Source organism: Papilio machaon, chromosome 2 (assembly GCF_912999745.1).
Source record: "Papilio machaon chromosome 2, ilPapMach1.1, whole genome shotgun sequence".
In the NCBI taxonomy this organism is placed as follows: Eukaryota; Metazoa; Arthropoda; class Insecta; order Lepidoptera; family Papilionidae; genus Papilio; species Papilio machaon.
Window position 1 is genome coordinate 1329800 of NC_059987.1, and position 24987 is coordinate 1354786.

At 33.7% G+C, this 24987-nt stretch overlaps 4 protein-coding genes and 1 non-coding gene across 7 annotated transcripts; 4 read left to right on the forward strand and 1 right to left on the reverse strand.

The window, feature by feature from the left end:
* The first annotated feature begins 1439 nt into the window (after positions 1-1439).
* Positions 1440-1511, forward strand: Trnae-cuc. Its single transcript has one exon. It is a non-coding gene; the product is annotated as a tRNA-Glu (tRNA).
* A 1447-nt stretch (positions 1512-2958) lies between these two features.
* LOC106714158 lies at positions 2959-4452 on the forward strand. Its single transcript, XM_014507122.2, has 5 exons — positions 2959-3121; positions 3382-3591; positions 3752-3894; positions 4023-4142; positions 4341-4452. The coding sequence occupies exons 1-5, from the start codon at positions 2969-2971 to the stop codon at positions 4396-4398; spliced, it is 684 nt and encodes a 227-aa protein (XP_014362608.2). The 5' UTR covers positions 2959-2968; the 3' UTR covers positions 4399-4452.
* Positions 4453-5601: 1149 nt separating this feature from the next.
* On the forward strand, positions 5602-11448 carry LOC106714149. The gene is made up of 6 exons (XM_045684985.1): positions 5602-5777; positions 5853-7338; positions 8277-8343; positions 8798-8921; positions 9153-9290; positions 9577-11448. Exons 1-6 carry the CDS (start codon positions 5769-5771, stop codon positions 11266-11268), a joined length of 3516 nt encoding a protein of 1171 aa, XP_045540941.1. The 5' UTR covers positions 5602-5768; the 3' UTR covers positions 11269-11448.
* A 703-nt stretch (positions 11449-12151) lies between these two features.
* On the forward strand, positions 12152-16755 carry LOC106714150 (peptidyl-alpha-hydroxyglycine alpha-amidating lyase 1). Its single transcript, XM_045682740.1, has 8 exons — positions 12152-12308; positions 12385-12463; positions 12574-12811; positions 13497-13625; positions 13880-14031; positions 14333-14530; positions 14741-15001; positions 16174-16755. Exons 1-8 carry the CDS (start codon positions 12219-12221, stop codon positions 16350-16352), a joined length of 1326 nt encoding a protein of 441 aa, XP_045538696.1. The 5' UTR covers positions 12152-12218; the 3' UTR covers positions 16353-16755.
* Positions 16756-20054: 3299 nt separating this feature from the next.
* LOC106715988 (methyltransferase-like protein 25B) lies at positions 20055-24166 on the reverse strand. Of its 3 annotated transcripts, XM_045682720.1 has the most exons (6): positions 23926-24166; positions 23184-23644; positions 22451-22865; positions 22110-22219; positions 21104-21285; positions 20055-20178 (listed from the first exon to the last, which is right to left on the reverse strand). In XM_045682720.1, exons 1-6 carry the CDS (start codon positions 24013-24015, stop codon positions 20099-20101), a joined length of 1338 nt encoding a protein of 445 aa, XP_045538676.1. In that variant the 5' UTR covers positions 24016-24166; the 3' UTR covers positions 20055-20098. The 3 variants fall into 3 exon arrangements, with proteins under 3 accessions (XP_045538676.1, XP_045538680.1, XP_045538677.1); XM_045682724.1 differs by lacking the exon at positions 21104-21285 and having other exon boundaries at positions 20062-20178; XM_045682721.1 differs by lacking the exon at positions 20055-20178 and having other exon boundaries at positions 21161-21301.
* Between the last annotated feature and the right edge of the window lie 821 nt (positions 24167-24987).

Consider the following 24987-nt stretch of genomic DNA (forward strand, 5'->3'; position numbering starts at 1 on the left):
ACATATGTTACTTTGAAGTTAAAAGTAAAAATGTTGTCTATGGCCTAATATAGATTGTACAAATACAATTTGTATGCATTCTTATCTCCCAAGAAAACGAAGCGAAAAAGAAACATCCATCTTTCCTGAGAATACCTCTTTTACAAGTATTTAAGCTACTGAAGATTGGGGAGTTCAGAGTTCAAAAGTTCATTTTAATATTCAGAAAATATCTTCACACAAGTAGTCAACATAAAAAAAAAATGCGAAAAACTGACAGAATTTGACGTATCATAGATTTTAGTACTAATAATTTAATACCTTGATTTTATTATAGCTTTAATTTGGAGTTCTATAACTTATTAATGATTAATCGTGGTCAGACAGATTTTTTTTTGCGTTATTACAGTGATACAAGGTTAACTATGAACTGTTACTAAAAATAACGTAATTTAAATTTTAATTTATTCATCTGCGAAATATTTAATTATAATGTGCCAGACATTGTGTTTTTAAAATTAAATGAAAAAAAAGTACAAGGTAAATAAAAACACGATTAAGTAGTACAATAAGTTGTAATCACTTTTTTAAAGGGCCCAAAAAAATAATACAAAAGTTTTGCAACATTCTAACGTCTCGTTTACCTTCTGTTGTGTACCGTAACGATCACGCTTATTAAAAACTAGTTCACTTTATTGTTAAAAAAAAATAAGGCCGCAGTCATAACATTTCGACATATTGAAGTCCTCTAACAAAAAAAAATAACTTGACACTAAGTTACGCGTTTATTTTAAACGGAATTCCAAGTCAAATCCCCTCAAGAGATATTATTCTTTCTTTACAACCCAAATAGGGTTGAAAATAAGGAATTCCTATCAAGAGATTCGAACTCAGTGACTCGTAGAATCTAAGCAATCTAACGTCTAGGCTATGTGGTATATCTGAGAGTGTTCATTCTTTTTTTGTTTGGAAACAAAAGCCTTTATTTAGGCAAGCTATTGTTAACACCCGATCAGAATACAATAGCAGGAACTTGTAGAGTATTTCCCTTTCAGGTCTTTTCAATTCAACATGTTTTTACTTCGATCGCAAGATATTTGGTTTCTAAATCAAACCATTATTAGAATCCTTAATACATTATCTTGAAACTAACTGGAAAAATGATTTTATCTATTTTTTTAGTACAATTTAACTACGTGATAATCAGCTAATAACTTTGAAAGTATGAAAATTGTTTTTAATCTTACTAACATTATAAGTACGAATGTTAAGATGGATGGATGGATGTTTGTTTAAAGGTATCTCCAGAACGCCTTAAAGGATCTAGATGAAATTTGGCATGGATGTAGAACTTAGTCTGAAAGAACACATAGGCTACTAATTAAGTTTTTTTTTAATAACACGCGGACGGATTTGCTAGTGACAGCTACTATAGTCAGCATTGTGTAAATTATGGCATATCCGATATGGTCTAGTGGCTAGGATACCTGGCTCTCACCCAGGAGGCTCGGGTTCGATTCCCGGTATCGGAAAGTGTTTCATAAATACTTGCATCTTACGTTAATTTTGATCATATTATTTTGAATAAATAATATGGGTGCAACATGATAATAAATTATTACGACAGATTAAAAAATTTACATATTTGTAAGCTTTTATAATCAAAGCAATATTGCCTTACTGTAAATACAATCTGATGCAGTCTGCAATATTTAAATTTAAAGCCACATTTTATTAATATAAAAGCATCTGTATATATTAAAAACTGGTTTTTGCAAAACTTAACACTTAAATATGATAACATCCGTATCATGCAAAAGTCTGGCGAATTTGCTAAATTAAAATATGCTCCATTGCTTTAGTAACATGTAGAAAGATTTTTACATAATCTGTAGAAACAACGTCTGCAACAACCGTTTTAATAAAGCAGTCAAGTTTTTTTATCTGTAATATTTATCTGTTATGGTCAAATGGTCAAGGTATGCGGTTAAAAAGATAAAACTGCACATGGTAATATTTTTACAGAAAACGTTTACGTCACAATTTATTAATAATTTTAACAAATGTATAGATATATGTATTGTATGTAAGCAGGAAATATAATCAACTAATTACTCAATAGTATCTAAATATAAAAACAATCAGTTTGTTTATAACATTTGAAATACATAGTGAACCCGTAGTCACTTTAGCCATATTGGCCACAAGTTATCGTCTTGGTTCCAACATTCAGCGTGTGGATTGGTCTTGATCTGTGTTGCAAATATTGCGAACATCACGAAAAATTCATTGACATTAAAAACAATTTTTCGAGCAATATTCAATATCAACCCTTGCCTTGTGTCAGTTTTTGTAGACGTTTAAAGGCGAGTAGTGAAGGGGCCAGGCGGGCGGACTTCTCATACCCACACATTGGTTGCATTAGTACGGACGCGCTTGATTTATTAATGAATAAAAGCATGTTGCAAATACCAAAAGTTGCCACTCCGATATAAATGCAGCAACAAAGAAACCTGTTTAAAAATGTACAACGGTCTAATATCTTAATTCTTTTATTGGCCAAAAGCCATTGCAGCGAGTTTTTCTCCGCATATATTAGTTATTAATAATTATTCGATTTATAGCCAAGCTTGAAAACAAATCATTTTCAATGTGAAGCGCCGGCATAAATTTTCACAACATGGTATGATAGATGAGTCTGGCGCTACTTGATTTGTCATCACGTGCATAAATCACTATGTGTTGTCGCTTTGGCAGATATAATGCTCTTTATATGACAAATATAGCAACAACAAATGTGGGCCTAGCAATAAAATTTGCGAGAAATCAACAAATCTTACATAATGTCGATGTACCAAAAAAAGGTCTTCCAGAAATAAAACACTTGTTCAATACTATAGTGTCATAAGTGTTACCTATTTTTTTGAAAAAAAAATAATAAGATATGGATATTTCAACAATGCGAACAGTATAATGAATCGTTTTGCAGATGACAGAGGTAGAGGGCGGTGCGGCGCTGGCGTGGCGACTGCTGGCAACACTCGAGGGCGGCTCCTTGCTTTTGGTCACCTCCGCACTGCTGGCGTACACAGCTCGGTCCAAAGAAGCGGCCCGCCACAGGATACCAGTTAAAAATGTTCTAGTAAGTTGACATACCCTGTGAAAAAATACGTAATTCAAAAATATAATATCTGAATAAATAAATGTGTCAATGTTCGTGATCTTTCTTCTTGATAAGAGGTTTGTATAAAACAAAATGCTATACGTACCGCTTTTTAAAAAGAGTTTGTTTCCGTTTATTAAACACTAATTTAAATATTTCTCCTTTCGTTTGCACGCCGCATGAAATTCAATTGGGATAGTACCATAGACTCATTGTTAAAAAAATGTTTTTTTTTTCAGATAACCAATAACACAAGCACATTAGGACAAGAAATAACTAAACGACTAATAGCGCGCGGCTGTACCGTTAGCACAGCGACAAGTACAGCGACAAGCGAAGCGATTTCTGTTAAAGCCGACGCGTTGGTGGTAATAGGGGCTGAAATGAAAGAAAGTGGCTTGGATGGCATTACACAATTAATTACTGAGGATGTATATTATAATATAAAGGTCTGTGACACAGTATATTTGTAAATTTAAGAAGGTCTAAGACCAGTAACTAATCGGGAAGGGGATTCTTCAATTTAATTTACTATCAACACAACCCGAAGCACTATGTACAATTCTATGGGTTTTAAGACCCTCAGTTATTTATTCTTGAAATGTTCAGTTATTAGAGAGCTTGTCACCGTTGGTCCGCGCGGGCGGGTGTGTGGCATGGGCTTGTGCTGGCGCGGCGGGCGGAGACTTTAGCGGTGCGACCAGCGCATACGACGCCGTGCTCAAGGCCAGCTTGCAACATATTGCAAGAAAGTTGGTTCATTAATTTTGTTATAAACATTCTTAAATTCATATTTCAGTAATAGAATAATTTTTAAAATAAAATATGAGTTGAAAATAAATTATATCATTTATGTTTTGCAATTTTTTTTTACCATCAGTCAACACTGTGAGCCAATCTGGACGGATCGATGTGAGGATTGCGAAGTGGCTGCGGAGCGAATGGTCGCCTCGCTTTTGCCTTGCGCCGGTCCACAATCAATAACAACATTCTCACTCAGGTTAACTTAATCCGTCATTGAAGTTTTTAATTTTTTTTTTAATGTTTACTCCATGGCTTTAGTAGCCTCACACAAAATGAATATGATGCTAAGTAAGAGTTATATAATAATGGACGAGTGCGATTCAATTTACTGTAGTTATTCATGGAACATTATTATAATTAATCTTGAAATAAAAATTCACACTTTTCTTTACAGAAATGCGGTTCGGAAGCTCAGCGAATATATTGGAAGATGGCTCAAGATTGTATCGTGAGACTGCTCAAGCACATGTGATAATTTATCCGTTTTAAGATATTTCTATACGAAGACGATGTTTAAGTTTTTTTTTTTATTTCTATTGTAGTATTACTAAATACATAATAAGAAAACAAAAACAAATTTCTTTTCCCTACCTATGAAATTTAAAACTACTAGTACCTATTATGTAAGAATATCACATTATCAATACAAACTTGTAAAAGTTAGTGAGTTTAGACTACGGAATAAAACTAATTTTTGCCAAAGAGGGAAGAGACGTATAATGCGAGTTGATCGATAACAGCGAACAGAATGACACAGTTAAAAATTAATTTGGATTAACAAAATCTTAATTCTATGACGGTAATTCTAAAATTACGCCGTTGCTCGTCTTAAAATTGTAGGCGCATATCACAACGGCGAATTGGCGCGAACAAAACTTATAAAAAAATAATGGGACAAGCTAAAGTTGATTTGAAAATAACTATTAAATGTGAAGCGGAAGGAACAACGACCTAATCTCTTTGAATTTCGGAGTAAATAGAGCGAGCCTAGTTATATTGGCCATAGAAAGCAATGATTACACTTTAACATATTAACAAAATTGGCTCACACCCGTGGTCTCTTCTGCATTTCCTATCTGGTGCACGGCCATATATCATTTTACTATCCAAAATTTATGGAGGTTAGAAATATCTCAGAAAGAATGAACAGAACACAAAATTCTGCGTATATAAACTCAACTAAAATTGGTGACCTGCAGCTCACGGTTAGCAGATCACGATCAGCACGGTGAAGAGATCAGTGAACTGGCAGCAGCTTAATTCAATTTGTACCCGCATAGAGTTATGATTTGCGTTTCGAGCTGCGAACTGCTAGTCGCCAGGCAGCTTTCGGTTCGTCAAATCACATAGATATAGTACATCGCGATGAGCCGTGAGCTGCCAATTCAGTTGTGGAGCCGCAGCTCAACGGTAAATCCACCAGCAGCCATAGTGTTTGAATCTTATAATATAATATGATATATTTAAATATAAATTTTAAATAATAAATGTTTACTGTATTTTTCCCCTAACATGATTATAGAAACGATATTTTAAAAAATATAAAAACAGCGTTTTGGATTTTTAGTCTTTGGTTTTGTAAAAATCTCAATATAATCTGTAACCAAGATGACAATTGTGTTATTTTTTATCTGTGGTTTCAATTTTTTTTTAGTTCTCAAAGACTCGACTCGCTATGGAGTGTCAGACGTGTCCATAATAAATAAAAATTCTGTTTTAGTTATTAATAATGCTTTCAACAATTTTATAATTGTTCCAATACAATTTTCGATTATGTTAATTTCGTGTGGTATTTTGTTTTATCCAAATTCACCGCTGAAATATGGAGGAGGTAAGTACTGAGGTTACCATATTTATGTTGTGACACAACAATGCGTGATGATTTTGCAATCGTTTTCACTTTCAGGATCTTAATGAGAATGAGCTAGAGGAACGGTTTTATTCTATGCGATATAAAGGTAATGAGGCAGCCAATTTGACCACTAACCTTAAGGATGATAACTTCGTGGTCAAGCGGCCCCAAACTAACATACGTCGATATTGGCACACTAATGATGACCATGCGTTACAAAAGGTTAATCGAGCAAAACAACCCAACCTGTCCTCAAATGAACCACTTATTCCGGAAAATATAAAATCCAAGGGAGAAAAATGTAACGTAACTCCTTTACCTGCCGATTTATCTATATTTCAATCTCCCGTACCGCAAAACATAAAGAAAAGCATAGAGATAATAGAAAACGATGGACCCATGAATATTGTAGAATTGCAATCAAGTGATGAGGATGAAGTTATTGAGGTTAAATTGCCACCAAAACCAACCATTACTATTGAGAGTTCAGACGAAGATGAAATTGCAGAAGTTTCAAACACCACTGAGGAGAATGAGAAAAGTGTGCATAAAGTAACACCTGATAAAATAACAAAAAATAGAAGTGATAGAGATGTTTCCGCGAGTCCTGTTCCATCAATTGTGTCGTCAGTTTCTGATGACTTTATCCGCAGCGACTGCATTGCACTCAATATATCCTCCAAACATCCAAACAAGCAAAGCTTCGACTTCAGTCTCCATGGCTCTGATATAATAGACCAAAGCTCTCCTCCTAAAAGAAAAAAAAAGAAGAAAAACAAAGATAGCGTGACATCTACACCCATAACAAACACACCAACACCCTCTACACCAGTAGCTAAAGAAGGTGAATATTTTGCAACGCCAAAAAGTAAAGCAAAGAATAAACGACAGAAAACTAAAAACTATTCTGTATCAGAGAAAAGTATTCCAAATGCTGATGTTTACGATTCAGACAGCAATCAATCTGGAAATGGTATTGAGAAAACTAACGTATCTTATACCTTTATAGATAGAAGTTTTCCACACGCTGATGTTTATGAATCAGATTCAAACCAATCTGAGAAAACAAGTCCTGTAAAAACAAATCAAAAACCAACAGAAGAAAATATTTGCTCGTCTTCAGATGACAATGTTAGTTCAGAAAATCATACGGAAGCAGAACAGACTCCGGAGTTGCTCCGAGACAATAATGAAACAGTAGAACAATGTCAACCAACTATAGACTTGACAGAAACAACATTCGATGATACTATAATTGATGAAAACATTGTCATGGCAAATGTTACCGGTTTCCAAGTGGAACCAGATAATACTGAACAAATGAATACAATTCAAAACGATGCAACGAAATTTGGTTCTACCAAAGTACCGGCGATTCTATACGAAGATCTCGATTTCGATAATCTAAAAGGTAAAGAGAAATTTTGTAAGAAAAGGCGATATTCCTTGTCAACTTTACGAGCAGAAATGGAGAAATTTTACAATGAAAGCTGGGGCGGAGAAAACTTTAATCATCGTGAAATACAGAAAAACATGTCCCGTAAGTTGTTAACTTAATTTTTATAATATCTTTGCTAACTAAACTGAGATGTTTTAGTTGTTAATTGACGTATTGCAGAAGCTTATGACATGTTTATTTCATTAAGGAGCTCAAATATGTTTAGTATGAAACAAATGATGCAGAAAACATCTTAAAATATCAGAGATGGTGATAAGTAATGTTCTTAATATTTCGTTTCATCATCATCAGCTCACTATACGTGTCCCCACTGAGGACTTAATACATACTTGCTATTTACATACTTGAAAAGACTACAAAATGCACTCTGAATCCAAGTAACATTTCAATATGTGAAGTGTTTGTCGTGTAGTTTATTGTGTTACACACAATAGCATTGTGTAGATAATTATTTCGAATCTATACAATATAGAAGTATAACAATATTCCAGTCCAGCTAAGACCATAGACAGGCGTGAAGTGGAAGCAATTCCGCGTTTCGTCTGATAAATGTGGTGCTGGAGTCCTATTTTAAGTCCTCTTTCCCTTCCCACCCTTTTCTTATAAGGAAAGGATGGGAAGGGAGGGGGATTTGATGAATGTGGAGATGCATAGGAAGGTTAAATATTCTCTTTTTATATGTCTCCGTCAATTGGGGGTAGGCAACGCATTTGCAGTTGCGAATGTCTATGGGATTGCCCATGCAAAATGCCCGAAATGGCGAAGCGACCATTGGGTCGCTTCGCTATTTCGGCGAATTTATGTGGCTGCTTGCTCATTTGCCACCTTGGAATATATAAAAAAAAACCTATGTTTTCAGACACATGTATTTCAAAACGTTTTTTTGAAACATAATCAGTAGATCCACATATTTATTTTATTAAAAAAACGGATGTTATATCAAGTTTTATAATTAAAAATTGAAGCTAGAATTTGTTCATTACACACCTTTATTTATTTTAAGAAAAAAATTGTTTCAGGTGACAAAAGTTTGTGGGTTATTGACCCCAAAGACAGAATGCCCGGACTGTCCAGGAGGAAACCAACGTTAGTATAAATTAGATAGACACAAACATATAGTAATAGATCTTTTAGCAATATGGCATACTAGCTGTCTCCTTCGACTCCATCTGAGCGGCATAAAAAAAAACTTTATAGGTAGCCTATGTGTTCTTCCAGACTATATTATACATATGTGCCAAATTTTATCAAGATCTGTTCAGATGTTTCAGAGATACCTTCAAAGAAACATCCATCCATCCATCCAAACATTCGCATTTATAATATTAGTAAGATGTCTTATAAACATTACCAAAAGTATAACACATGAAAAGCAACTGTCAAAAGTTTTTTTTTTACCTGACACTAAGATTGTGAGCAAGTAATTTTCATTTATCCTTTTAAAAATAAATATAGTCGCGATAAATTTAAAGCATTGTATATCTGATTGTCTATAAAGAAGTTTTTTTTTTTTTTAATAAAATCACAATTGTTGTTACAGATGTAATTACTGCAACCGCACGGGGCATCGAGATGACACATGTAGGTTCAAGCCGCCCGTGTGTCACATGTGTGGGTACACCGGCCATTACGAGACACGCTGTCCTAGGAAGATTTGTGTTAATGTAAGTTGAATATTAATTAGTAACCATTTACCAACACATTTATGTCTAGATAGACACCACACATTAATGTCTATCTAGACATAAATGTGTTGGTAAATGGTTACAGAAGCCCCCTATAAGTGCCCCAAGCATTGTTTAAAAGAACTTCCTTCATTATTACTGAATTAATCTATGTTTATTATTGTATCATTCATATTTAGTTTAGGAAAAAAGTAATTTGTTTTATTCCAGTGTGGATCTCCAAATCACATGTATACAACTATGTGCCGGAACTGTTCGAATTGGAACAATGTAAGGTGCCCTGAATGTGGACAGATCGGCCACCCTGCCAGCCACTGCCCCGACTTGTGGCGACGCTACCATAACACGGTAAATATATATCTGATTATCACTAAAAAAAAAACTAATACTTATATTTAAAATAAATACAGATAGTATCTACAATTTTTTTACTTTTTATTATGAAACATCTATATATATATAAAAGAAAGTCGTGTTAGTTACACTATTTATAACTGAAGAACGGCTGAATCGATTTGACTGAAAATTGGTGGGAAGGAAGCTTAGAACCAGGAAACGGACATAGGATAATTTTTACCCCGTTTTCTATTTTTTATTCCGCTATATTAGATAAATATAATATTTTATTTTTCAGATTACTTGTAATACACCATTAGAAGAGAATCGGCAGATGAAAAGGCATCATCAACTGTTCTGCAGTGGATGTGCCAGACGAGGGCACCTCATACATACCTGCCGATCTTCTCTGCCATTCTCAGGTCTACCCATCAATTCTCCATATGTATCCTTATACAATCCAATATGGAGTGATAAACAAAACGAAAACACACCACAAAGAAATCGACCGCTTGTACGTTATTTTACACAAGACACACCAAATCCGGCTGAAACTGTGTCAAATAAAAATGACAGGAACAAACGATTATCAAATTCGCCTGTTTGTCATGAAGGTCATACGAATAAGAAACGACACATGTCAAATTGTGAGGAAGTTGATATGAGTAGAAATACAAACAGTCCTATGACAACTGTTAACGGAAGAAAGACTCCACAAAACAAAGATCAATATGAAGATGCAACCAAAGTGGTTAAAGAATCAAATAAAGTAACAAATGATAATATAGAACCGCCTAAAACTAGTATTGCAGCTGAAAAACAACCAGATTCCGTAACAGTGTCCTCTTCCAATCATGATAAAAAGGGACAAATGATTCAAGATAATGAAGTGTCAGACACAAGTGACGTTGTCACGACTGCAAGAATTTATGTTACCAATGAAATAATGGAAAAACTTAAAGCTAAAGAAGGAGAGGAATGGTTAAAGAAATTTACACAGAATAATAATGTAACTGTACAGAAATCAGATTCCAATACATTCATAAGTATTTTAGGAAAAGTCGGCGATCAAGAAGCTTTTCAATCCGATCTTAGAGAATGGATACAAAGTCAAGAAAATAGTGATAATGTGAAAACTAACAATGGGATGAATCAAAAACATGTAGAAAATGATTCTGAAAACTTCCTGTGCGTTAATATACCACGGAACAGGTACAATCTTATAAGAAAGATAACCAAAGCTCTTGATTCACTAAACGAAGATTTAGGTGATCCAAAGGACATCTATAAAGAACTTACTTATTTACAAAATCATCATCAACAACTTCTTAAACAGAAGCAAATTAGCCCGAAGCAGTTGTCAAATAATCGGGACAACCTTAATGATGTTATTAAAAAACTGAATATGATTCTTATCGGTCAAGCTGGTCTTGCCAATGGATCCAAGCATTTAAGGCAATTACGAATACTTAAAGAAAAATTAACGAGTTTTAGACAAAAATATATACCGACAAAAATGCGTTCGGAAATCGGTGAACATTATCATTATGTATTCACTGCTTTACCCAGAGAGGACTATCATGACTTGCTTAATAAATATTATGCTGTAAAAAAGAAGTTGATAACATTTAAAAAGAAAAATAATGAAAAATCTATGAAACTTGGTCCAGCAATAGTAAGGAAAAAGTTGAATAGAAGTTGGCAGAAGAAAAATAGTAAAGTGGAAGTGAACGAGGCTGATGAAGGTAACGCCAAAAAGAGTCTCGATCAGACAATGAATAAATTAGTATTTTATCACAGACGACTTATGTGCGCTAAGCCACATGATAATGTTCTAGACAAGACAAGAGTCGAGTTGGTGAACAAACTCAGTTCTCACATCTCGTCATTGGGACAAGATTGTAATAAGTCTCCGAAATCCTTGAAGAAAATGCGAAAGAGGATGAGGGTGACTCAAGAACAAGCGCAGTTGTTCTTGACAAATGTCTGATGACTCTCTTGCACACAAGTCTGGCGCAGGAGGAATAGTGCTAAGGATAATGCGCCGTATACTGGAACAGTAAGGCAAATGTGCGACCCCCTTAACGAATGGGTTTATTTATATAATGTCACTTTTTCCGTTCAGGTGTAATGGCACTTTTATTGTGCGTGTGAAATAAACTTATTAGTTAATGCATACATTTGTTTTTTTCTTATTAAAAATCAACCTAAATTCGAACGGTTTAATAATTCTATTGTTTTATGTCTTCTAAAAATTTTTAGAATTAATCAATCATATTTATATATAATTGTCGATGTCTTATCCAATAATTCAAATTTTTCCCTCCCTAAAACATTGATCGACAATGATGAATGACTTACGTCCTAGGAACCTTTTGCCCGTGACTTCGTTTGCGCGAAATTAAAAAAAAACTTAGTAAGTAGCCTTCCAGACTGCTCCACATCTACACGAAAAATCAGTGAGATCAGTTTATCTGTTCTGGAGATACAAAATAACAAACATTCATCCATCCTAAACTTTCGCATTTATAATACTAAGTAAGATACGAATAATTAAGTACAATACAAAAATTAGGTAATTTCTTACCATTCAGTCGATTGTTAAAGCAGTTCTTTGTTACATTGTTTTTTTCGCTTATATTGTTTTTCCAAAAAATATCCAATGAAAATATATATAGACATCATAAAAAGGATATGCCCATAAAAGTACACTTTTAAACTCGTGTTATTAAAAGGATAATTTTCAATTAAGAGACTGTCGATTTTGATAGGCAGACTTTCGACTATTATCAGAAGACTCGATTCGTAAAAGGGCAACACTAAATCGAATACGTCACCAAATGTCAGTCATGATAAAATCTGATAAGAATTCATTTACTTGTTGATGTTTAATAAATAATTTAAAATATTGATAAGTTTTAAATAATAAATAAACTTACGATGAAATCTCTATCAAGTACAACTGTACCGAATGTTGTAAATATTTTATTATTACTAGTGTTTAACTTTATCTACATTTCAGCACGAAGGGTAAGAAAGTTAATTGGAATTTATAGCATTTGATTATGGTATTATGGACTTTTAATCCTATTTGTATAAAATTTAGGTGCCAGTGAATGAATACTATGGTTTATACGAACATCATCAGCCTCAATTTGCTGCAGCATTAGAAAAATTAGAACATGGTTCGTAGTTTCGTATTTATTTTTGCAGTAAATATTAAAAAAAAAATTGAAGTCTAACTTTTAATTTCGAATTAATTAAAATATTCTACAATTGTTATATAACTTTTTAGAACCTAAATGGGTGGAAAATTGGCCTGATTCATCCATCACAATGGGCCAAGTATCAGGAGTTGCTCTGGACAGCTCCGGTCTACTGTTGGTGTTCCACCGAGGTCCTAATATATGGGGTGCTAGTACATTTAGTGATAGAAATGTGTACAATGGTATAGGAGAAAAGCCTATACCAGAACCAACAATCTTGGTGATCAATGACACCGGAGAACTGGTTGATAAATGGGGACAAAATCTGTGAGTATTTTAGAATATTGTTTATCTGCTTACCCTAATTTTAACACATTCAATAATGAGTTGTTACTCAAATCTCAAGGCTTACCATTTTCTATATGTTCTGTTAAGTTACTTACTAGACTTTTGTTGTGTTAAAATGTCAAACCTTTTTTTAAAAGGTGTTTTATGTTCCTGTTTGTTTAGTGTTATTTAATATTTTTCCATGTAGTTTTTTTTTATTTAAATGTCACTTGATATCTTGTTTATTCAATTTTTATTGTTCACCTTTCATAGCCTTATAGCAATTTAACAAGTCCAGTATCACCTCTTTTAATTTCGAATATCTTTAAAGTAGGAACTTTTCTTTAGGTATAAAATACATTTATAATCATACTAGCTGTTGCCTGCGACTCCGTCCGTGCGGAATTAGAATAAAACTTTATTTGTAGTCTATGTGTTTTTCCAGGCTATGTTCTGCATCCATGCCAAATTTTAGCAAGATCCGTACAACCGTTATGTAGATACCTTGTAACAAACATCCATCTATCCATTCATCTAAACATTTGCATTTATAATATTAGTAAGAGAGAAGATTATTTTCTTCACCATATTTTTTTTTATTATATTATGATTCAATCAGAACTGATTTGATCAGTGGAAATTTTCATTTGAATAAGTGTATAAAAGTATTTGTTAAATTTTGCAGCTTCTACATGCCTCATGGGATCACAGTTGATACTGTGGGTAATGTCTGGCTCACAGATGTAGCACTGCATCAGGTCTTCAAGTTCACACCTGACCAGCGGGATAAACCAGCAATGGTGCTTGGAGAGAAGTGAGTTTACATTTTATTTATTTGTCTTGCAAGTAATTAGTATACAAAATTAATTATATTAAAAATAAAAATATTATGTGCAAATATAAAATATTAAATTTGATGAGATGTTATTTGAGTAAGTAGCCTAATTAATTTCTATGTACAATCACCTTCATTTGCAGTGCCCATGTTACAAAAAATTGCCTTGCAAATTAAATTAAAATCCACATAGTAGAAGAAAATATTAAGTCACTTTTAATTTTCCTAACTAGATTCGTCCCAGGTGATGACGAAAGCCACTTCTGCAAGCCGAGCGCGGTGGCGGTGCTGTCCAGTGGAGAGTTCTTTGTAGCGGACGGCTACTGCAACACGAGGATCATCAAGTTTGCGCCCGATGGTACAAGAATACTGCAGTGGGGAAAACGTACGTATTCATCTCGTTTATAAGCTTAAAGGTAGAAGTACTTTTTTGGTAAAATAATTAAAATGAAAAAAATCAAGTCTTGTTTTAATATCACCTTTTAATTGCTTTTTTGTTTATACGTAAATAAATATGCAACATAACCACAAAAATGTCTAAAATTTTATGTGAATCGTTCTTTGAATTATTGTATCAATTGGTTGCCTTGATATCACAAAGAATCAATCCTTTGTAACTACTATTGATGACCTTTCAGTGATAATACGTAAGTGTGTATGATAATAGGATTGTATGTGTGTGATAGGGTACGGGGAGTCCCCGTTCGTGTTCAAAGTGCCGCACGCACTGACGCTGGCGGAGGATCGCGGCGCGGTGTGTGTGGCGGACCGCGAGCGCGGCCGCGTGGCTTGCTTCCGCGCAGACAACGGCACCTACCTCGCCGCATACTCCAGCTGGCTCATCGGTGACAGGCTCTTCAGCGTCGCCTACGCACCAGTACATGGTACGTACTAGTGTCCATCCACGTGTTACTATGTCTAGTCTTTAACTAGCCGTCGTCTGCTTCTTGGTCCGTGTTGAATTAAAAAACCTACAGTTTTCTCTATATCTATTTCTCCTTCAAAATTAAATTAGGATAAGTTCATTCTGAAGTTACATTTTTAGATACATTTAGTGTAAATTCAATGTTTAATGTAGATATTATTGTCTGTAGGCGGTCGGTTATACGTAGTAAATGGTCCCGGGGGTGGTGCGCCTGTGCGCGGGTACGTGGTGGACTACGAATCGGGGCGTATGGTGGGCACTTTCGCACCGGACGGAAAGTTCTCCAACCCGCATGATATCGCGGTGTCGAGTGACGGGTCGCGGGTCTTCGTGCCCGAGCTCGACCCTTACCGCGTCTGCAAGTTCATCGACGACACACCGCGCAACGCCACGGAGAGCTCTCCACCTGCCAAACCCACCGCTACTGTCGGTCAGTGAACACTTACTGTCCCACTCAGTTACGTTTAATGGTTACTTTAACAACCTCTTAAGTCTCTTGTACTCCTTATTCTATATTATTTCTCTATTATGTGCCCAATTAATGACTATACTATCAACAATTTTAGTTGACAAATCTACACTAAGGCATTGTAACCATTAACTTAGAACACTTGAGTTTGACTTTATGGCATGTTTTATTTTTTAATGCGTTTTGTTGCTATTTTAAAAATTATATATTTCCGTTTGACAACTTCTCTCGCTTTTTACACTCTCAGTACGGCTTATATATCCTTTGTTTGTATTTAATGCTATTTAAGATTTTTGTATATATGTAATTAAGTAAATAAAAAAGTTCTCACTTTTCTTAAGGCAGTCGACTCAAAGATCGGAATTTTTTATGAAAGCTTATGGCGCCAATGATTATTTAGTTCAAAAAGTAATTAAACCTTTTTCAAGATGTAAACTTCAATCACCTTGTAAATATTGTTTCAATATTGATCTAGCTAATACGTTTGTAATTTTTCAACAATACAAAAATAAACTATTTAAACTATTATATTATTATTACTTAATAATAAAATGGCTACACTAACGATTTAATCCGGTATCGACATCGATTAGTTTAGTGGTGATACCGAATAAAATTGTTATTCGTTAGTAGCTGTTAGCGTATTTAATTTCCTTGTTCCTTTAAAGTCCGCTTGAGTTTAATAAATAAGTTTCATGATGTGAAAATTTTCTTGATAAATCATTCTAATTAAATTAATCCGAAATGTGCTTCGGTGATTTGTATTTTTTAGTACTATTTGCTTTTATTGTAGCTTTATATTGTGACATCACTAATTTTGTAAAACTTGAATTGGATCATCATAATTGTAATATACCTTTTAAATTTATGCCAATGCTTAAAATAATTTCTTGAGCATGTGTAGATAAAAACTGAAGATTGTCCAAAATAGTTTTATTTTAATTTTAATTATACATGTGTCCTTTTATTCCCTATTAAAGTTGGTGGAGGTACGCTTTTTTCTTCGTCTTTAAAACATATGTCATATGTGTTTCTCACTGTGTCATCTTTCACACAATATTCCTACGTTTCTGTTATGTTCTGATTTCCCTCTTTATCAAGTCCTAGTAACATGGTTGTATGTATGTGGGCAGAGTTGTCAGGATCTAGTGCAGTGCCCGTGGGCCCAGTTAGCGCATGGGGCGCGGTGTCTGGAGCCATGGGCGCGGCTCTTGGCGCGGTAGGCGCGGCGCTGCTCGCTCTCGGCGCCCTCGCCTTGCTGCGCGCCAGGAACCGTGGTAAGGAGGTAGAGGCCGAGCCCCTCGTGCAGTAGGAGGTACACGACACATGCACTCGGTACACTCGCCCTAGGTACAGTGGTTTGTTAACGGAATCTCATCTTTAAAGTCAGTGTTTGAAAGTCTTTTACGCCTTGAAACGAAATAAATCAGTAATTGTTTTAACAATAGCGTATTCCACAGTACACAATACTCAGTGGTGCATTTGAGGTAACGCACGCTTGTTTATTTGATCAAAGGAAAGTCAGCACCTCAATTGTAAATATGTAAGAAGGTGCAGATTTTAAGTTCGTTACGACGCGTGAGGCTATTTTTTCACAACTGGAATACCGCGAACGGAGCTGACTGTACACTCGCGCTAAGCATGAGGCAATTTATTTTGTACACAATGTAAATGGTCAGATAAGAAATATAATATATTGTAGCGTATATTTAAAATGTAGCACGATTACGTGTACAATTTTGCAATCATCGCTACTTACCAGTAATGTGATTAACAAGTGCTAGTTTAGAAGTTGTAAAAAAATGAAAATAAAAAAATACGAATTTACATGAATTACAAATTTTATATTATATACAAAATATTTTTAGTATATTTTCGATTATTTTTATTTTAATGATTGATTTAATTTATATTTCTTATCTGTATAATAATCCAAATATAATTTATAGTTCACAATTTATCCAATAATAAATATGAGAAAAATTAATCTCCTATTTGTATTTTATAAACGCTATTTATTTTACTAATATAATAATATGTAATAATAGTAACATAACTTTGTACTGAATAAAATAAGACTTATATATTTTATTTATAATTAGATTAAATCGTAAACTGGTCATAATAAGATCCGTTCCGTTTAACTATCTGACCCAGTTCGTTTAAAATCCCAATTTTATATTTCTTTTAAGTTAAATATTTAGAAGAAAGCTTTCTTTTCTATAATTTTGTAAAGCAACAATTGCAGTGATTTAATAGTTTTTAATTTAATTTATCACATGGCTGTTGAAACCTATCAACTTTTATTTTATCTTCGTTGAAATTGATTTGAGAACTTTTTTATTTAACTATATATATTTTTTCATTCCTTAATAATGTAAGGCTGAAATATTTTTATTTAATCAGAAGTAAAATAGGCTATCATCATCCCGCAAGGTTTTTTAAACCTTAAAGTTTTGGCTTAATTTTTAAAAAGCAATCTAAGTATTAAGTAAAATAAGCTATATGATTATTATTTTTTGTGCAATATTGAACTTATTGAACTTGGACAATGACAGGGACAATAGCTAGTCTTAACATACCGGCGGCACAGGAGAAATATTTACGTAAAATGTATTTTTTATAAGCAACATTTTTATGTAAATGTTTCCAGCACAGCACACACACACACACACAGAGAGACACTTTTCTTAAGATAATTCAATCTTAATTTTATAGATAAATGGGGCTACTTTAAACTCATTAAGTACTAAAAGGTACATATTACGTCTTTTGAAAATTTGTTACCGTAAGTTTTTACTGCTAAAGTACTGATATACTATATAAACATCTCTTTCATTCTTGTTGAAAAAAATTGCAACAACAATATTTTTGTTTCAGCAGTGAAATCTCACGGTTATGTTTTAACACTACAATGTCATACATTGATGCATTATAATTATTTTATTTAATTATTTATGTAAATTTTAATTTGATCTGATGTCTTTTTGTATCATTTGTTTCGTCCAGTTGTAAAGTTTTTTTTTTAGCTTTAATTGTAATTTTTTAGTTTATATATTTGTTGTGATTTATTTTGCTGTGTTTACACACATTTTTATGTTTCTGTTCTTTGTATGATGTGACATTTGTAGAAATGAGAAAAAATATACTATTTGAAGCAGGTTTGTTTTCTTTTTATTTATAATGCACCTTTATCACTTCAGCACTTTATTTTTTATTTTAATCTCTCATGTTCTATTCATCTGAACTTGTTAAATTTTACTGTCTTTAAAGAAATTACGGTCGCGGTTGACCACGTTTAAAATATATTTATAATAATAAAATTTGAATTTACAAAAAAGAGAAATGTTGAAAGCTACGTAACGGTAGATCTTTTGATAGAAATGTGTGCTTGTGGCTGTTGTTAAAAAATTAGCTAAATAATAAAAGTTTATTTAGTTTATATTTCATAAAGGTAAACTTATCAATTAATGAAAATGATTCTCGAATTTGCGAAGTTCAAGTTTATTAGGAGGTATTTCTATTTTCTGTAACTGCAACACCACGAAAGAAGGCGACTGTACATGCCCATACAACGGTCTACTTGTTTCGATGCACCCCTTAACTATAAACTACAAATTACGCTAAATCTCGAATATTACCTACCTTAGCAAAGTTTTAGCTTATAAAGTGATTATCATTTTATCACAGAATTTAACAACTTAACTAAAATATCGTAATGACCGCTATATAACAAGTTCCTTTAATTTTGGTATTGGATCAAAACGAGGTATTGATTGCTGTATACTAATCAGCGATCAACCGCAGGTCGTAAATGCGCAGCGCGTCGCCGTTGGGAGTACGGGCGAGGGGAGTTCAAACTGCGCCGGCTGCTGGAGCGGCGGCGGTTCACACGCGTGCACTCAGACGACAGTGAGGACGAGCCCGCGCCCATGTTGCCGCCCGCACATCCACCAGCCACCGCCTGATGTCACGTCCCCGCACGCGCCGCCCGCGCCTCGACCATCACGCGCACAGTCTACATGCAGTGCTGATTTCTACATACATTGTACCATATCGACACATCCCACACAAATTACATCTCTCATGAGATCTTATAAGTGTTGTAGGACGAAGAAGAGACATTTTTACCAATTTTTATCGGATGTGTCGGACAAGTACTCGGTATATTTGCAATAGTTGCAACGCCTGCATCTTCCATAAAATTTCTTTACGTGTATTTAGTCAGCGTGAATGGAATTATATCGCACAAAAACTTGCGTGGGTCCTATCCTAATAGAACACTATTTTATATTCTAAAAGTATTTCTTACTTACAAATTTTAGTTTTTTGTAAATAAAGTACGTATGTGGGCTTATAAACGTCGAGTACACGACTATAGCATGAAGTATAGAACATGTAACCTTAGAATTCCACTGCCGTAATATTTGTATTACCGCATATTCTGACAAAACAGGAACTACGGTATGAAAATGGGCACCAGTGAGATTGTACGGTTATAGTCTTATAGTTAAACATTATATATTAGATTTATCGAATATTTTTGTTCAGTGTTCGTTAAATATACATGAATCTAGAACTAGAAATCCTTAAACTTAAGTCTTTAATTAAGAAAAAACAAACTTATTACCTCTTTTCTAGTCATTTTTATTCTAATATTTTATATATCTGTAGTAGCTTCCTGTATAACTCGCACGGTGATGCTCACGACAGACGTCTGCTCTCGTGTGTGGTTCAGATAATACTGAGTACTTAAAACCGTTCAATAAAAATAAATTATGCTCCTACGCATTGTATTTTCGTATTTTTTTTTTAATATTTAGTTAAGGTCAGTACTATCACAACTTTGGATATGAGAAGTAGTTTTGATGTACATTTGTTAAAATAAAAATTCACTTTGAATATAGATTGCACAGAATATAAAACGGTTAATGTCAAAATTTTAGTGTAAAATATTATATGCTTATAAAATTATATATCTTACTATAAGGAAATAAAAAACATAATACTTTTAAGCATATATTATATTTGATGAAAGAAGCATTGATGAAAAAAGAACTACATTCTTCTACCGATAATAATATGATTGCGGGGCGATATCTTCGGATCAAAGACGGGCCGTATCTCGCAATGGAGACCTAAAACAACAATTTTACATTTAAGTCAATAAAAGACAAATCCAATTACAGTAAGTTTCCAATAAAGTACATGAACTCGCGAAAACTGTGTCATAGCTCTCAAATCAAAAAAAAGCACTTACTAACCGTGGATTTCTGAGTTCAAAATCTCCGCTTAAAAAAAATATCTCTGTTTTGTAAATGATAATAAAATCAAGGAGGTTTCATACAGTTATTGGTCTCAGAAACCCACGATAAAATTGTTATTTTTCAAATATTTATTTCCAATTTAAATCTTCAAGGTCAAGTTTTTTTTTCTTCAAAAAACCATAAGATTCATCGTGGTTTTTAGGCGAATTACTCTAGTTTAATTATTTAAGGTAACTTTATTTTGTTGGAACTATTTATTTATTATTTGTAAGTGCCAAAAATATAATCAGTGTTGCTTTATCGATGTTGTCTTGTATAAACTATATGTATATAAGTTGTATGTAAAAATTGTACTTATTCGATTTATGTGTCTTAATTAATTTATTAAACAATTTTGCATAATGTTATCTGAAATTAATTATTCATTCCCTTTTTGGCTCTAGTGACACGGGAAAAATTTAAATAAACAACTGACATATTCCAATCAATGTTACTATAATGTATTTACTATGCTGTAAATGATCAAATCGTGTTTACTATTTTATTTGTGTTTAATTAAAAATATAGATATTTACTTATAAAAATGATTTAGAATGGACAATTTTCCTTCCCAAAGGAATGGAAGGGGAATCAGAATTGACTCAGACGGCTACATATAGGAAGAGAAAAAGCGTCTTTCTATGCGTTCCCTTTGAGTTGTGGTCGCTTCACTGTTTCAGCGTATTCAGGTGACCGCTTGCTCGTTTGCTGCCTTCACCACCAATCCTTGTATACCAGCAATGAATATAAGATGTACCATGTTCAAGAACATAGAGCATTCTGTCGAGCAGCACGAGAGTCTCCACCAGCGGCGCCAGCAACAGCCGCAACGAGTACAGCAGCACAACGCGCCGCCATTGCGACAAACACGCCTCGCCCGCGCACAACGCGCTATCAGACAATGTAACGTCCAGTCGCGACAGCGCAGCACAGCAGTAACTGTACAACTGGGTTGCTATATTGTTGCTAGGATAATTAACATTAAAATAAAGAATTTCAGGGCGCACAAACACTAACATTAGACTATGCATTGTTTCTAATCCAATTAAAAAGAATTACGCCTTAAAATATATCTGTTAATATTGTAATAAGAACTAAATGTGTGGAATATTTTTCATTGCAATACCGCGAACCGAGTTTACTGTACCTAGTTTTAAAATGGGTAGAAAAAATGAAAACTCTAATAAGGTTAAGGTGGCGCTAGCGTCAAGAGTGGGCTGTCATCTGTCAATTTTTATACATTATTCTAGTATTGTAGTAAAAATGTATTTAATTTTTTGCCGTAAATAATTTATGATCTATGTTAAAAAAAATACTTATATTAAGGAATTTATTTGAGTGCAATTTGACAGAAGTCATTGCTATGATTACAATCCAGACTACTTTGTATTTTATCTTACTAATATTATAAATACGAATGTTTGGATGGATGGATGTTTGTTTGAAAATATCTCCAGAACGGCTTGTTGAGATCTAGATGAAATTTGGCATAGATGTAGAGCATAGTCTGGAAGTACACATAGGCTAATAATAAAGGTTTTTTTTAATTCCGCGCGGACGGAGTCAAGCGACAGCTAGTACACAATAAAATAGTGTTTTTTTTTAATATTTGTGGTATATTTAATGTTACTGTCACTCTTGATGAAGCCAACATCTATAGTTAGTAAAAGGCAGTTTTTCTCTCCATAGACAACAGCTAAATCTTCATTTAAGAGTTGGTATGTGTCAAAAATCAATATTAAAATTAAGATAAAAGTGTATACCTTTTAAAAGTCATGGTATTTGAGTGTTTGATGCTCCGAACAGGGGAATGTTTCAATGCAGGATCATGTTCCACCAACACTTTCTCCAGTGCCGCTCTGAATGCATGAATCTAAAATAAAATTAATACAAATATACCAACAAAACTTACTAACTATAAAATTCTACCACCCTAACACTGTTTTAAAGAAAATCAATAGATATAGATAACAATGTTTACAAGATAAAAATTTACGGTAATTTTGGGTTTTTGACACCAAAATCTCTTCAAATCTCACCAATATCTTTTAAACGGATATTTTGATCTTAGAAACCCACAGTAAATCTATTAAAGTACACTTACCTTCAAATAATCATACTGTCCTTTCAATAACCGTTCGGAATATGTCTCAATAGCGTGACAAGCTATCTCCCTGCTATTATAAGATAATCTACTTCCTAACTTCTTAACATAATCGCTCATAGGATATCCGTAAGGTTCAGCATCGCAAGATAATTTCATATAACAACAACCAACTATGCAAATAAACTTAACTTTTTCGCAAGTAACAAAATGTTTAAGCAACAACGGTCCCAAGTCACCGCACGGGTGAAGACCGACTAAGCCATACTCTGTAATATTAGCGGTTAATGGCAATTGAAGCAACTGCTCAGAAGATGTTAAAGTTAAGTTTAAATGCGTAGGTCGTTTAAGTTTAGACATTAACTCTTCTGACAGATGCTTCCTTGCTGTGTACTCTAGTTCCAAGTCGAAAGTTCTGGAACAATTAATTTCAAGTTATGATTATAGTAGATATTACTTAATGTGTATGATACAAGAATGTTTTTTTTTTATATTGAAAAAATTAGCGCTTGACCACGATCTCACCCGATGAGGTGAAGATGTGGTCTAAAGATGGTATGCGCTAGCTTTGTAGATGCCTATTCACTCTACTCTTTATGGTTTAAATACTTCGTTTCCTTTTCAAATTGTATATAATAATGCCTATTTACTAGAGAATGCATCATATATCTTATTATCTAATTAGAACAAAAAAAAACTTTTTTTATGACTAATGGAAGCAAATTGTACAGACCTAGCTTGCTCTGTTAATTGCGACTGACATTCAATACCCATTGTATATAAATCATATTTGTAAGTCAAAACCCGCATGAGATGCCCCAAGCCAGAACCAAAATCCAGTACGGCTCCACAATTACTTAGTTTTGCCGTTTCATTGACAATCTCAGCCATTAAATTTATCTCATGCCTTTTCTTTAATTTCACATGTTTCAAGAATAGATTCGTTAATTTAGGATTATTACCAATCTCTGAATGGGGAAAGTCTTCAATATTTTTAGGTTTACAGTTAATATTCCTTTTTCGAGATATGCTTAGAGTTTGGGCACATTTAACTAATGATAAAAAAGATAATGGTAGCATATGTTTTATTGGTGCACCTGATAGAAGGGTTCCCAAATCCTCGGGATCCATAGCCTGAAGACTTTCACGCCATGATTCAGGAAGTGTATTCCATTGGTGGTCAACATAAAAGTCCTGCAATCATGTTAATTTTTATCAGAGAATTAATGTTCAAGATATTAAATTTGTGTTTTAGATTCTTTAGGTCACACATTTTTTCCTATGGGTGATACAAACATTGTTTTATCTATATATATATATATAGATTATCAAGTCACGTTTTAGACTTGCGCACAAGTTTAAACAAACTATACATAAATGTTTATTAATCTCCTATCTAGGCCGATTAAATATATATAAGCGTACATGTTACATTATTATTGATTATTACCTATAAAAAACCTTATAACACTTACCAACAGATACATACTCAATAACCATTCATAAACCTCCATTAGCTTTTGGGTCATCTCAAACTTTCTCTGAACATCTTCTTGTAAAACCATATTTAATGGCACGATGATTTAAGTATACGGTGAAATGGAATCAATTTAACGTAGTAATAGCTGATTTTCTGGTAAGAATTTACTAAAGTTTGTAATTAATTTGACACGATATATTATTATGGAAGAAAGAATGTTCGGATCGAAAGATACTCATTACCTGTCAATGTATGTCATGTCATGTGTCAGCGATCAGGATAAGGATGTAAATTTTTTTCAAAATCGATTATAAAAATTTTACGGTTTTTATCGGACGATTTTTTAAAAAATCGATTTTATAATTTATTCGCTTTTCAAACAGCGCTATCGATAAGATATTTCACGGCCTGCGACGTATCCTTATGCCTTCTAATATTAAATTAAAAGTAACTATGACTGTCTCGCTTTCACGCTAAAACTAATGAACCGAGTTAAATTAAATTTTATACAAAGGTTCACGAGAAGTCACGAGCACAGCTAGTTTGTGATATTTGATATTATAAATATTTTTTAGTGTTTAAATGAATGTTTGAAAACTGATTTGTTTTATATTTTCGTTTTTAAGACCATAAGTTTGTCGTTTTGTTTTAATACATTTGCTTATCTGCCATCGACCACAAAAGAAGGAAAGGAAGGCCATATCAACGGTGGTGCGACGATATGCGACGGTGGAGGACGTGGAGTACTCTGGAGGCTTTTACCGCGCTAGGCGGCCCTTATAATGAACATGAGTAACAATCATACTAACAATACTAATATTTTTCGATACTAATGGTTTTCGAAAAATTGATTTGAACACTAAATGTTAACATCCCTAGATCAGGAGCAGAGCAGCTGTCGAGTTGACACGGGGGCCAGCCAGTGTTACCACTCTACAAAATGTAAAGTCCTTACAGCATGTTAAGTTTCTTCCAGACACAGAAAAAATATGCTTGTAAAATCCGCTATACACCTGTGTATCCCCTGTTGTGTAAGCATATTTTTTCGCGATTTATT

Excerpts from the sequence above, each read along its gene's own strand:
- LOC106714150 (XM_045682740.1), top strand. The coding sequence starts at position 12,219 with ATGAAATCTCTATCAAGTACAACTGTACCGAATGTTGTAAATATTTTA. Across the intron at positions 12,464-12,573 it reads ATTAGAAAAATTAGAACATG|AACCTAAATGGGTGGAAAAT; the intron begins GTTCGTAGTTTC and ends ATAACTTTTTAG. Across the intron at positions 13,626-13,879 it reads GCAATGGTGCTTGGAGAGAA|ATTCGTCCCAGGTGATGACG; the intron begins GTGAGTTTACAT and ends TTTCCTAACTAG.
- LOC106715988 (XM_045682720.1), bottom strand. The coding sequence starts at position 24,015 with ATGGTTTTACAAGAAGATGTTCAGAGAAAGTTTGAGATGACCCAAAAG. Across the intron at positions 23,645-23,925 it reads TATTGAGTATGTATCTGTTG|GACTTTTATGTTGACCACCA; the intron begins GTAAGTGTTATA and ends ACATGATTGCAG. Across the intron at positions 22,866-23,183 it reads CAATTAACAGAGCAAGCTAG|AACTTTCGACTTGGAACTAG; the intron begins GTCTGTACAATT and ends TAATTGTTCCAG.
- LOC106714149 (XM_045684985.1), top strand. Across the intron at positions 7,339-8,276 it reads AATACAGAAAAACATGTCCC|GTGACAAAAGTTTGTGGGTT; the intron begins GTAAGTTGTTAA and ends AAATTGTTTCAG. Across the intron at positions 8,922-9,152 it reads CTAGGAAGATTTGTGTTAAT|TGTGGATCTCCAAATCACAT; the intron begins GTAAGTTGAATA and ends GTTTTATTCCAG.
- LOC106714158 (XM_014507122.2), top strand. The coding sequence starts at position 2,969 with ATGACAGAGGTAGAGGGCGGTGCGGCGCTGGCGTGGCGACTGCTGGCA. Across the intron at positions 3,592-3,751 it reads ATGTATATTATAATATAAAG|TTATTAGAGAGCTTGTCACC; the intron begins GTCTGTGACACA and ends TGAAATGTTCAG. Across the intron at positions 3,895-4,022 it reads TTGCAACATATTGCAAGAAA|TCAACACTGTGAGCCAATCT; the intron begins GTTGGTTCATTA and ends TTTTACCATCAG.